We start from the raw sequence: 14,312 nt of genomic DNA on the forward strand, positions 1-14,312 counted from the left end.
ATATGTACCAGTTTATTTGAGAATCCTTATAAAACTGAAAGATATGAATGTAATGTTTATTTAATCAACTGCTTATGTTGTTAATCACTAATTCGTGAATAGTCCGCTGAACTTTTGGCTATTATTTTTTTAAGTTGAAAATATTGGCTATTATTTTATTTGAGCCAGTGTGAGCCCTGGGTGACTATTAGAGGATGTGCACACACTTTTACAATTTTAATTTTATTTTCTGCCGTTACATATAATTATTAAAATAATATACAATGTATATGGAAAAGAGAAAGAAACACTTACCTTTTCGTTAGCAATTGAGCTATTTTAATGATTAGAACTTTTCTGATAAATTTTAATTGTTGATGTTACAGAAGGGTGACCAAGATGAACAGATAAGACAAACATTGACTGATTATAAGAGAATGGTGAACAACAAACAATGCAGTGATGTTACTGTGACCTCATGTAGTGGAGAAACTTTTAATGCTCACCAGGTCATTCTAGCAGCCAGGTGCCCTCAGCTGTTACAGGTATAAATTATATTAAATGTTGCCGTATGATCATTACATTTTTCAGATTAGATACTGAATCAAAAAGTGAAATTAAAAAGATTTTAGATGTAAGATTGTTATTAGATAGCACAAATTCACAGTAAACTTAGCCTTAAGTTATTTTCTTATACTGTATATGAAATATGCCTTCTTTGAATATTAATTAGTCAGTGTATATGTAAGAATGTGTTTATCCTATCATTTTTACATGATGTTTATTTCCTGTCCAAATGCTGAATAGACAGCAAGAGTTAAATGTGTGTGTATCATGTTTTTTGGGTTATTAATTTGATTAAGGCAGTCTGAAGAAAGTCTAGTTTTAATATCAATACAAATAATTCTCTGCTGATATTTTAAATGATAACCAACTGTCAGAATATTAGAAATCTTGATCAGTATTTGTGAGAAAGTTTTCTGATTCCTAATATAGATTTATCAATATTATAGAATTACTATATACATTATGAACAAAATAGTAATCTCAGAGACTGATATTGAGCTATTTTTTTCCAGATGATGAAAGATTCAATGATCACATTAGATTTTACCCCAGACATAGTGCTGACCTTCCTGACTTTTATATATACAGGGGATATTACTCTTACACCTTCTTCACAAACTGAACTCCTTGTATTAGCAAAACAGTTAGAGTTCACTCCCCTGGTAGATGCTTGTAATAAAGTAGTATTACAGAAGGAGATTTCTGACACTGTGGACTTGAATGATAACCAAGAATGTTCAGAAACTGACTTTGTTGAGTCTAAGTTAGATATGAAGGAAATATGGGGAGAATCTGACAGTGACCTTGACCTGAATGAAGGTGATGAGAGCAGTGATAAAGAGATAAGTTGTGATAGTGATATTACTGAGAATGATTATAGAGATATTACATCTACACAACATGGTAAACTAAAGAGTAAGGTTTCTCAGAGTGTTACTGATATAATGGAATTAGATGATGATGATGAGGTAAGAGGAAAAAATATGGATGATGAATTGGGTAAAAAGGGTAATAATAATGTGCAAATAGAAAATGAATGTGCTTCTGATGAAAATGCATCATCTGTAGAAAACAATGATAATGAAATCATGGATGTAGATTTAGATATTGAAATGAATTTGAATGAAGATATGAATTCTGATGTAAGTCCAAGTCCAAAAAGGGTGAGATTAAGTTGTGAAACTAAACACTTAAATGATGAAGAGAATGCTGTAATGAATCAAAACAGTGTTCTGAATAAAATAAATAAAAAAGATGTCTATGAAGGAAATACAGGCCATAATGGTCATAAGGAAAGCTTGAGGGAAGTTAATAAAGTGATTGAAATAGATGATGATATTGCTAATGATACTAGCATTGGAATGAATTCATCAACTGCTGATTTGTTTGACAGTCCTTCACCTAAAAGAGGTAGTGTTGCAACAGAAACTGTGATTAAGGAAGCAAATAAAACTTTGTCTTCTGAATATGATATAAGAAAGATATCAAAGTTTTCCACTCAACTAGAAAACAAATTTAACACAAATACACCTCCTGTGACTGCTGTGATAAATATAGATTCAGATTCTACACAAGAAGATAATGATAATGTTGATGAAAATGTTAGTGATATTGATGGTAACAGTCAGGGAGATAATGTAAACCAATGTGATAACTTTAATGACAGTCTAGAAAAGGGTTATGATCCTGTTGCATGTGATACAGAGACTGTAAATGATAATGCAATACATTCATACAAAATGGATAAAGGCATTGCACATGATGATGATGATAAATCAGATGGTACCTTGGATGGTTCAGATGATGATTTACAAATAACAGGAGATAATCTGGATGAATTAATTCAAAATTCACCTACTTTTCATCATCATAAAACAATTTGTGGTTCAAAAAAAGGTTATTGTCATGGAAAAGAGGATCTTGAAACCAAATATCTTGGATTGAAAAGTTCCACTGAAGTTGTCTCCCATCGAGGAAGTAATTCTAGTGCTGATGAATCTGTAAATAATGAACCTAAACATTTATTTCCCTCATCAAGAGACAGTAAAGACTTAAATTGTGAGGACAGTAATGTTTATATTAAGATCCCAGATAGCACTGATGATACGGATGAATCTGTGACAACTGTTAAACAGTCTAGTGACAAAGACCATTTGGATATCTGTAGTGAAGAATCTGATATGAAAAGTAGTCCAGGTGTAGATGTTAGAAAATCTGTAGCATATGGAAAACATGAAATGTCAGTATATACTGATGATGCAGATAATGCTGGTACTCCAAACAGCTCATTCAGTGTTGACAATGCAGGTATGATAATAATAAAATATGTAAGATTTTTTGAACCCCTGTAAAAAGTGTGAGGAATTTATTATATGTTTAATGATTGTAAGTTAGACAACTGACTTTTTCATTTGATTACATTTATGTGATAGGACTCAAATTCAGGTAACACAGCATCATGCATATGTACAGACTAATCTACCTAGCTGCTTATATATTTACTTCCCAATTCTGTACCATGACAATTTACATTTGTGAATTTTGGAATACACAAAGTGACATATACTAGGAGTGCAACAATTCAGCTTTTTCTCAATGTGATTGGTTTCTAGATTTTTGCTTTGCTTTTTGATAAATTTCAATTTTGGCTAAAGACTCAATGTTGACATAAATTTTTCTTTAGGGAATACTTAAAAAAAACAATATTTACCTACACTGAAAAAATGACCCAGCATCATAAGCAATTTTTGGTTTGTTTTCCACTTTTATTAAACAACATGTTTTAGTGTTTACATTACACCTGTTTTAGTTGGATTAGCAAGAAAGCATAACCAATGAAAGAAACGCTTGCTTAGAAAACATTTGTTTGATATCTGAAAGGAAATATTTTTTGCACAAATGGTCAAAGCAATTTTACTCCAAATACGCCCATGATGAATCAGGAATCGATTACTCATCTTTGAATCGTTGTTTAGCATAATCGGGAGTAATTGCTTTACTCCTAACATTTACAGAGACAACATCATAAGTATGTACTTAATAATGATAACTCTTGTACATGTCATAAAGTTCCTGAAGGCATTGAGATAATTTATCTGATATGTATTGTTATTGATTTCTAGAAACATCATTACTAAACTGTGCAAAGAGGATATTAGCAATTCATTTTGTTTGGAAAAATAAAATGATTCTGCTGATGTGTCCTATATGAACAGTTTCTTGTTTTAAAATTAAAACAGGTTGAGATTTAATCCATTTATATAGCATTTTTATAAGTTGTTTTATTGACAGATGTGTGGGAGGATTTTGATGACTGTGGTATGGGGTATGAACCTCCAGATATCAGTGTTGGAATAATGTGTGATAATCAACCTCAAGATGAAAGTCCTGTGAATAACTCCGCTCTTATTGGATATGAAAAATCAACAGAAAGTGCTGATGAACTATCACCTGTCATCCCTGTGGTTAGTTTATTTTGTACCTAGATGAAATTAAAACTTATTCTTACCAAATATTTACATCTAACTGCTGATTATAAATTTTACTACCATAATCAATCCAATATGTTTCCTGTATAATTTATTATACCTTTTTATGTTTCATCCATAAAATTTAGAAAAAAACAATAAATACATGTAGGTTAAACAAACATTGTTCTGCATAATGCAAAATATTTTTACTCGCTCAAAGCCTTGAAACTATCTGACTCACCTAGGGTCAACAATAGTTTATCCAGCTGTGCATTAAAATTTTGTCCATTAATTTTCTTGTATTTTACAGTCATTGTAAATGAATATATAAACATACATATTTTTATGTAAAAAAGAGTTGTTCCTGGTAATCCCAAATTTTATGCTTTTTAACATCAAAATGTGGGATACAAAGCTTATTGAGACATCAACAAAACAAAGTTTCCTCAAATTCTAAACAAAGGTCATATTGATAGAACATTTTTCATTTTAGCAAGAAGTAATTGATCTCTCTCAAAATGAAGATGATAATGATGTTGGTGAGAAACAGTCAGGAAATGATATAGACAATGCCCTTCTAGAAGATGGAGATGATAGTTTTGTGTTTAAAGTAAATGATCAACTGGAGAGAACAGACACTCCAGTAACAAAAATTCATCAAACAAAGGTAATGAACAACTTCCAGCGTATGCACCCTGTGATCTCCCAAATAAATCATTATAAATTTAGCCTCATTTTCATTTTGTCAGTCCAAAACTTCCATACAAATATATCTTGTACTCAATTTAGCTTCTTTTACATTTTTACAAGTGTTAAAATTCCACGCGAAATCACTATTGTACTCTCTAGCCTTTCATTAGTCCAAAAAAATTCACATTAAATCAGGAACATACTCAAGGTAACTGAGTTTTGTATCAAAATTATATCAGTCAAAAATTTGGTTGTGTTATAAAGATTATAAATTGACATTGTTGAGTACAATAGTGATTCTGTTGGACTTGTGTATAGCTGCAAAACCCATATTAGGCTTGGAAATCTCTTTAAGTTTGACAACTGTTTACTTGTCCATTATAATTCAGTAGTGTATTTAGTATACAATAACCTCATGATATTGCCAGGAATAGTGTTGTAATCAAAATCAATGATATATTTCATTGAAAATTGCAGAATGAATTAGCTTTTATATACATATAAAACATCCAGTATGGCTTTTCATCACCCTTTATGAAGATATTTTTGTGTATATTTGTAGAAAAATAGTTTTAAAACACCAACAGTAGTTGCAGGAAATCCTGAGAAGAAACGTCAATGGGAACCTCCCTCTCCTTTTACTCCAATGCCAGAGTACGGATCCATGCCAACACCAGCTCTCAAGGTTTAACTTCATTACTATGTTATATTACATCTTTCTCATATTTTGTTAGCAATCAATCTGATAAAAACTTTTTTGTTTTCGTAAGAACATCTCTTTCTAACAAATGGTTAGCTTCTGACAGAAAGAGGATGCATTTAAAGGGCCAAAGTTCTCTTGTGCATGGAAGCAAACCAGACTTGAAGGTTCTACAAAATTGTATGTTAGTTAGCACATGAAATAATACACATGACAGTTTACTGGGCTTGCAAACTCACAAAATGCAAGTATAAATAAAAAATGCTAGTTTTCTTTCTAAAACTTGCCAAGTTTGCAAGTACGTAAAATGTAAATATGCATAAATTGATGTAAAAATAACAGAAAATAAGATTTTGAAATAAGTGAGAATGACAATGTATATATTGTCTTTATTTATGATGCATCTTAAACATTAATGACAAATATAAAGTTATCATGTATGTAAATAAAAATGCCGGAAAAAAATGAAAGTTCATTTTTGGTTTTGCAAGTTTAAATTCACAAAATAGCAAAAGTTTGCAAGTGCAAGATAAAGTTAAATTCTAGCCCAGGTAACCTGAGGTCACCCAAATATATGTATGGTTTGAAAATAACCATATGCTTTTATTTGAAGATAATAAAGAGTATTTGCCAACTCATCACTTTTGAAATTATATAAGGTGTGGAGGATGTGTTAAACAAGACAACTCTAACCATTAGTTTGTGTGGTATGTTTACAGAAAGCAGTAAATAAATACGGCATGAAACCAGTAGGAAAGAAAAGAATGATCAAAGTCCTCGAAGATATCTATCATCAAACACATCAATGTAAGTTTAATGTTATATAAATATTACTATATCAGTGATGTAAGTGTAGAGTAAGTTTTAATTCGAATTTCTGAGGCTGCATTTAACCAGTTATATTAGCACATTGTAAATTTTAATCTTAATTTCTGTGGCTTCATAAATTGAGTGTTTATGGAAACTGACTTTAAATCACTTGTCCCTCACCACAGTGGGTTGGTATACTGTCAGGGACTTTTTTACTATCCAGCTAGCATATGGAAGGTTGGTTGTTCTACTCAGGTGCCTGCTTGTGTCTGAAATAATGGATGAAGCACCACCTGTATGATTGGTATATTTGTACTACTGGTCTAGTTATGATGACTGGTATATATGTATGACGGGTATATTTGTTGGACTGGTATATTTGTATCACTTGTGTATTTGTTATAACTTATATATTTGTATGACAGGTATATATGTATTACTGATATGTATGTAAGACTAGTGTATTGGACTGGTATACTTGTATGACTGATATATTTGTTTGGCTGGTGTATTAATTAAAATTGGTATATTTGTGTGGCAGGTATATTTGTTTTGCTGGTATATTTGTTTCACTGGTATATTTGTTTCACTGGTATATTTATAAATAATTCTATGGCATATATAGATGAGACTGACAGTGACTGTGAAGAGGAGGTACATACTGGCACTACAACCTCAGTAACTGGTGGAGGTGATACATTGACCAATGATAGTCTACCATCTAGTCAAGGGGATTTATCCTCACAAGATTCTGATATCAGGTATAATTATATACACTTTTAGACGCTTTAATGAATCCACTCCCAGAGAAAAAGTTTTTCAGTGAGACAGCTGTCCATGTAGCTTTTAAAAAGTTGTAGATGCTTTCAAATATCACAAAACTTTGAGAAATGTATAGAGATAAAAGTAAATTCAATTTATATGTTTTTTGCAGAATATGACTTTTTTACCATTTTATCACCATATAAATGCAGCGAAAGGGTAACTTTTGCATATTTTGTCACATTTTACGTAGCTTTTAGAATGTAAGACTATGTACAAGATGTTAGCTTCAAAAATTGTCAGATGACATCTACTACATTTCTGTGATACAGATAGATTTTATCACACAAATTCATCAATATACACTATATTTCAGCATGTATTTTACATCATATTAATTGTTTATTTTATATTTTATTTGAAATATTGGTGTGATGTTTCAGTGATGTATTAGAGGAGAGTTGTCTCCACATGTCCAGTGATAGTGACACCTCATCTTCTCCACAGGTAATTATTTTCTCTATCTCATCGACTTACCTGATTACACTAGTATGTAGAAAACTGATTAGACTGGTATGTAGAAAACTGATTACACTAGTATGTAGAAAACTGATTAGACTAGTATGTAGAAAACTGATTACACTTGTATGTAGAAAACTGATTACACTAGTATGTAGAAAACTGATTACACTAGTATGTAGAAAACTGATTAGACTTGTATGTAGAAAACTGATTAGACTAGTATGTAGAAAACTGATTAGACTAGTATGTAGAAAACTGATTAGACTAGTATGTAGAAAACTGATTAGACTATTATGTAGAAAACTGATTAGACTAGTATGTAGAAAACTGATTACACTAGTATGTAGAAAACTGATTAGACTATTATGTAGAAAACTGATTACACTAGTATGTAGAAAACTGATTAGACTAGTATGTAGAAAACTGATTACACTAGTATGTAGAAAACTGATTACACTAGTATGTAGAAAACTGATTACACTAGTATGTAGAAAACTGATTACACTAGTATGTAGAAAACTGATTACACTAGTATGTAGAAAACTGATTACACTAGTATGTAGAAAACTAGCTTCACTGCTCTTAGGTGAAAGATTTGTAGTCTTGAAAGCACTAAATTTTTTTCCATGACAATATTGTTGACAAAGGCCTTTTGTCCTTGACTAGTGTTTCAACTGTTTTATGGGATGCACATTACTTGTGGGAAAAAAAGTAAGAATTGAAGAAAATTCTTTTGATAACTGCCTGTAGTTACGTGACTGAAAGTAACTGGCAGTAAATAAAATACTTAACACCATTACTTATTTGACTAGAGTAACATCATTCTTTTATCTTTGCATATCAGACTGGTGTTTCTGTTGGTTCTACTCTTGTTGGCATTTTCACTTGTTATGCAGGTTGCCAGATGAGTCACAACACATTTTAGAATTTAACTTTGTTCATAGAGTTATAAATTCATAAGCTACTTTACAAAAAGAGTAACAGAAATAAGAACACAAATTGAATGTATTGCAGTTATATAAAACACATCATATTCATTACTGTTATGTACACATATTTATTGTATTCATGACTGTTTTAGGACATATTTATTACATTTAAAGTAAACATTATTTATGATATAAAGTTAATTAAAGCATGTTTTTGTTTCAGAAAAATGTTGATGTAACCAGACAGCTCTTTCAGTTTATTAAAACACGATCAGAAATACATGCAAGAATTCTAATGTATGAGGTAAATCATTTAAATAGAATTTACATGATACAAGAGTTACCTGGTAGGAGAGGCATTATGGCCCATTGTTACGTAGAACCCACTCCCAGCATTACAGTTATTCTTCAAGTAGATCACAGTATATCCAGATTAAAAGTTGTTTAGTTTTGTAACATCATGGAACAGTTGTTAGGGTGACATTATTAACTGTTTGAGATTTGTCTATGCCACATATTTAAAGACAACCTGTACATGGTACAGTCTAAAATAGTCTCTGTTAACTGTTTCAAACACTGACAAATTCCAATCAAATTAAATTTCAGATCATTTTATCATTTATGTTCATTCTAAGGTAATAACATTGGTTAGGAGCTGATTTAAATCAGATTGGATAAGACAACATTAGTCTATTGTACAAATTTTGCAGTAGAGTGGAGAAGATTTTTTTGTCTTTTTTTATCAGACTTCATTTGCTACATGTACATGTATTTGAAATTGATAGTTTTAAAATGTTGTAGGAGTCCCCCTTAATCAGGTCAACTATTACCATTTGACTAACAACCCATTTGACTGCAGGCTGTTATTTCTTAGATACATGTCCAGTTTCACATTTGATGTATTGCTAAATTTGTTTTAAAAAGAACTATTCTCAGATTAATATTTGTACCAAACTTGAAAATATGCTTGTCTTAATTGATTAAAATAATGTAATGAATTCATGTACATAACATTATATATATCAAATACTTGAATATAGTAAGATGTTTCTTACACATTGTACTATTTCATTACAGCCTCTAGAACTTGATGTTTTAAAGAAAGAGGTTAAAGATTCAGGAATCAAATGCTCTATGGATAAACTGATGGATTTCTTAGATGAAAGGGTAAAATTACCAATTTCGTTTGCAATGGAAATGTTTATTACATAACTTTGATACCTTTGATGTAATTATGTAACCATATATTGTGTATTGTTTCTACTTTTGCATTAATTTCACTTTGGTTATATATTTCTTGACAGATTTTCACTTTGGTTATATATTTTTCTTGACAGCTTTACTTTCACAATTTGATATAAGTTTGCAAATGTTTCAGTCACTGTCAGATTTACATAGTTTCTCAAATACATTATTACTAGCCATATATTATCAGCTTTACGTGGACATGTTTGCTGTATATGATTTCAGTGCATCGCTTTCACAAGTAAGAACTCCAGAAAGAGACAGACTAGTAGAAGAGGAAAACAGAAAACAACAAAATCTAAAAACACAGAAAACCAGCCTGACAAATGAATAAATACATAATTGTTGGATATTGTACTACAATATGTTATGCTTGTTTATAATGACATATGACATGACTTTAACAGAAATATAAGCATGTCAATGCCTGTTAATAACTAGCTCATTGAATTATTATATTCATGACAAATAACAGCTGATTTTAACTCTTACCATGCTAAATATATAAAATGGACATGTCCATCTTACAAGTTGGACATAATCATTTATGTACTGACTGATTAACTTTATGGATGTGCCGGCTGATCTTGGTCTGCACTGGTTACATGGGTAGAATCAATTGTTGTTAGCAGACTAAGTGTCAAAATAATCAGTCAATTGATGCGTTCAGAGTTGATAAAAGCTGTTACATTTAACCTTGCACTCATCACTACTATAGAAAAAAACACATTCATGTGTATATGTTAAACATGTGAATTAAAGGACATTTAAGCCGATTCACGACAAAACCAACATAGTTGGTTTGCGACCAGCATGGATCCAGACCAGCCTGCGCATCCGCTCAGTCTGATCAGGATCCATGCTGTTTGCTATCAGTTTCTCTACTTGTAATAGGGTTTGTAAGCGAACAGCATGGATCCTGATCAGACTGCGCGGATGCGCAGGCTGGTCTGGATCCATGCTGGTCGCAAACCCATTATGTTGGTTTTGTCGTGACGCAGCTCATTTAAGTTTTGCTCTGTGAGGGAGAAGTGCAAGTATCCACTTGGAAGTAAGATATTTTTTAATATTTCACCTTATTTTAAGAAAACAAAGAGGTATTTACATGTACTTAATTTATCGAAATAAAGTCCACAGATGTTTCTGTATTGTCAGTTAATCACTGATAAGTAAGAAAATAATGACTGTATTTTCATATTGTTTTACATTATTTTCTAACAATTATTCCTTTTAAAAACATCAAATGTTTTTTAATTATTTTATGTTATTTTTCAAAAATGGAAGTTTGTATATTTAACGTAGTTATCTTGGTGCTGTAAGTTTACTTACTGTTTTAATCTTGACTTGTTAACAACACACAGTATGCATGTATATATAGTAACTATTTACTAGTAAATAATAATTAAAGTATGAGATGCACCTAGGAGTTCTGAAAAAATATCCAATTTACATCATTTTTTACGTTCGCTGCATTAATTTTGTTGTATTAATGTCAATGTACATGTACATTGTAATGAAAATATCAAACTGAATAAATTTCATAAATGTTCTTGGCATTTGAATTCCTTTAATCTCGTCATTTTTTATTCATATATATATATATTTTTTGCTTATATATTTTGTACTAGTTATTATTTTGGGTTTGAAGATATAACAAATGTGTCTACATACTTTTTATCCACCAAATTTGCCAGTATAATGAAGTTAAGGGGTTCAATTTGAAACAGGGTCTTTCAAATTGTCTGTTTGAAAGACCCTGTTTTCAAGCATGGTCGTTGGGCAAGACATCGTAATTTATAAAAGACTGAAGACATGTCATCGCTATCATAATTGGCAAAGTAATAACATAGAGGATATTTGTTTTGCATGTAATATATAGAGGATATTGAATAAGTGTAAGTTCAATACTGAATTTATTGCACGAGTTGAATAAAATTATATTATGCGAGCCTCTGGCGAGCATAATATTAATTTATTCAACGAGTACAATAAATTCAGAAATGAACTTACACGAATTTAATATTCTATTTATCACATACCCAAAATAGAGACCGTTTAAAGTGAAATAAGAGTCATTTTTCATTGACGCTCCTATAGTATAACGCTAACATTTAGCGCGTCTTTACATTATGTTAGCATAACGCTAATGACGTCACGTCAAAATATATGCACGGCCGTGCCATACCATATTTACGGAGTCGCAAAATCGGCACGGATGTGTGATAATGAAATATATTTCACTGAGTGAACACCAGATGCAATATATTCACGAGTGGCATAGCCACTCGACACCACTCGTGAAAATAGTATAGCTGTGGTGTTCACGAATGAAATATATTTCAATGTTATAAGTGAAACAAATAAATTTTCTTTTTATTTCATGCAATTTAAGTGATTTTAAGTATTTTTTGCGGATTTTGCCGCGTAACGTCGCACATTCACCTTTATGACGCCGTCACATCATCTATTTTGGATTATAGTTCTGTTAAATTACTCTGTAATAGTTATAGTATATGAAACGAGTTAGTTACGGCACGGACTTTAATTGACATCCGTGGTTACGGGGACATAACGCTGACTGGGGCGACATCAAGGGACCTTTCTGCTAAAAAATGTGGAGGCCGTTATGCCGAGACAATTTTTTAGCAGAAACATCCCTACGTGAGTGCGTAGGTACAGAATACAAATTTCTGTAGTTCGCTAAACTTGATACAAAACCATATCTGTTACTACATATCGACCACACTGAGTAATGTAGTTTTGCTAATGTTTTTATTGATGTGCATGTTCCTGTTATAGAAATAATTGTTGCATTTTGGATCTTTGTGGCATATTTCCCGTACCAAATATCGTTAATTTAATAAAAAATTTAAAAAGTTACTTTGATCTTTTTGCTTGCGCTCCCGTTGAACATAATTAAATAAAATAAAAGGGAACTGTTTATCGTGAAATATATTTCGCATTGGCATTGCTGTTCAAATTTTCACTGGCGAAAAAATTGCAATTTTCTCATGGCAATACATAATTACATATAACCGAGCCACTATTACAACACAACAAATATTGGCATAATATGATAATTATACATAATACAAAATATAGAGGATGTTTGTTTGTTTTGCATGCAAGATCGAAATGAAAGTGAACATCAGATGTTGTTTGTTTTGCATGCAAGATCGAAATGAAAGTGAACATCAGATGTTGTTTGTTTTGCATGCAAGATCGAAATGAAAGTGAACATCAGATGTAATATTTTCACGAGTGGCGAGTAAAAATATAGCAGTTGTTGTTCACTAGTGAAATAAATTTTGATCTTGTATACACACATTTTTTTTTATGTATTTGAGCTTTTTTATGAGATTTTTAAAAGCCATTTTTGCCGCGTTTCGACATGCGCTTTCATTCATGACGTCATCAAACCATTACGTTACATTGTTTTTGTTGAACAATAATTCTGTAAATTTACGAATTTTGTAACATTTTCTAAATGATGAAATTATTTGCAGATAATAATGTGCTTCTCATAATAATAAAGCACATTTTACTTAGGACAGAGTGTATCCACTTATTGAAGATATATTCTTTTCATCCACATTCAAATATAGACTGGCTGCTGTGTGAAATTATCAAAACATAATTTTACTGCTCATTGGAAGTCATGTACAGTCATTTACAGTAATCTATGTTATGTAGATTTATTTTCTTAGTATTCAAACTTGGGCCTTGGGAGTTATATTTCCACTAAATATGCAGAATGGTGTAGCTCTAAAATTTTTTTTGATTGACTGAAATCGTAAAATACGTGTTCTTATCCACTATACATATATGCTTTATCACCAAAAATAACGTATAAATAATTGTGTAAATTATAGTTATTCATAATCGTGCAAAATTCTATGACTGAAACGAGCACGACGGTAAGTAAATGGTCCAATATATTTTTGTATAGGAAAACAAATTGAAATGGAACAATTAGTGTATACATACGGTTGAAGAGACATTTTAAAGCTCATTAAAATATTTACAGGAAGTGTTTATTTTTCAGGATCCTTCGTCTATCTCGTATTAAGTTATAAACCTAATTCATATCCAATGTGTTTAAATGTTTATAGAATAACATCGAAGTCACAAGAATGCGGAATTCATTTTTAAAGGAGTAAAAAAAATACAATGATAAAATTGTACACGCTACTAAACAAGAAACAAGCGTAGCATCTAGTAGAGATGTTTAGTGATTTTAATAATCATTTGTTTTGATTGTATTGACATTCCCTTTTATTCTGATGAAGTTATTTTAACTAAGAGAGGACATGGGTTTACAGACAAAATTCACAGACGTTCGACACATTTGCCATGCCAATAATGGCCCAATTATGAAAAAATAATCACCCCTTCATAATTGAGAACAAAATAACTATCTAGAACCAGTTTACTATACAAAATGTTTATAAAAATTAATGGACTCATTCAATTTATTTAACATCAAAAAATAGATTTGATAATATTTCAACAGAATTGTGAAAGAAATCCCTTGAAATAAATATGAGTTTTGACTCCGCCCACTTTCATATTTATATTTCATATTTATTTTTAACACATATGAAATATATTTGACTGATATAGCATATTTCATGGGTA

The 14,312-nt window shown here is 30.9% G+C and overlaps 1 protein-coding gene across 1 annotated transcript; it reads left to right on the forward strand.

Annotated features, from left to right (window-relative positions):
* The first annotated feature begins 365 nt into the window (after positions 1 to 365).
* On the forward strand, positions 366 to 11,223 carry LOC132734321 (protein PFC0760c-like). Its single transcript, XM_060721048.1, has 11 exons — positions 366 to 524; positions 1,059 to 2,853; positions 3,838 to 4,010; positions 4,510 to 4,683; positions 5,269 to 5,391; positions 6,126 to 6,213; positions 6,842 to 6,977; positions 7,422 to 7,485; positions 8,653 to 8,733; positions 9,507 to 9,596; positions 9,900 to 11,223. Exons 1-11 carry the CDS (start codon positions 417 to 419, stop codon positions 10,002 to 10,004), a joined length of 2,937 nt encoding a protein of 978 aa, XP_060577031.1. The 5' UTR covers positions 366 to 416; the 3' UTR covers positions 10,005 to 11,223.
* Positions 11,224 to 14,312: the final 3,089 nt, after the last annotated feature.

This window comes from Ruditapes philippinarum, unplaced genomic scaffold, assembly GCF_026571515.1.
Source record: "Ruditapes philippinarum isolate M1 unplaced genomic scaffold, ASM2657151v2 ctg2212_1_1_1_1, whole genome shotgun sequence".
Lineage (NCBI taxonomy): Eukaryota > Metazoa > Mollusca > Bivalvia > Venerida > Veneridae > Ruditapes > Ruditapes philippinarum.

Bases quoted from the DNA above. Each gene is read 5' to 3' on its own strand.
- LOC132734321 (XM_060721048.1), top strand. From the start codon at position 417: ATGGTGAACAACAAACAATGCAGTGATGTTACTGTGACCTCATGTAGT. The intron at 525-1,058 runs GTATAAATTATA...ATTTTTTTCCAG, and splicing joins GGTGCCCTCAGCTGTTACAG to ATGATGAAAGATTCAATGAT. The intron at 2,854-3,837 runs GTATGATAATAA...TTTTATTGACAG, and splicing joins ATTCAGTGTTGACAATGCAG to ATGTGTGGGAGGATTTTGAT.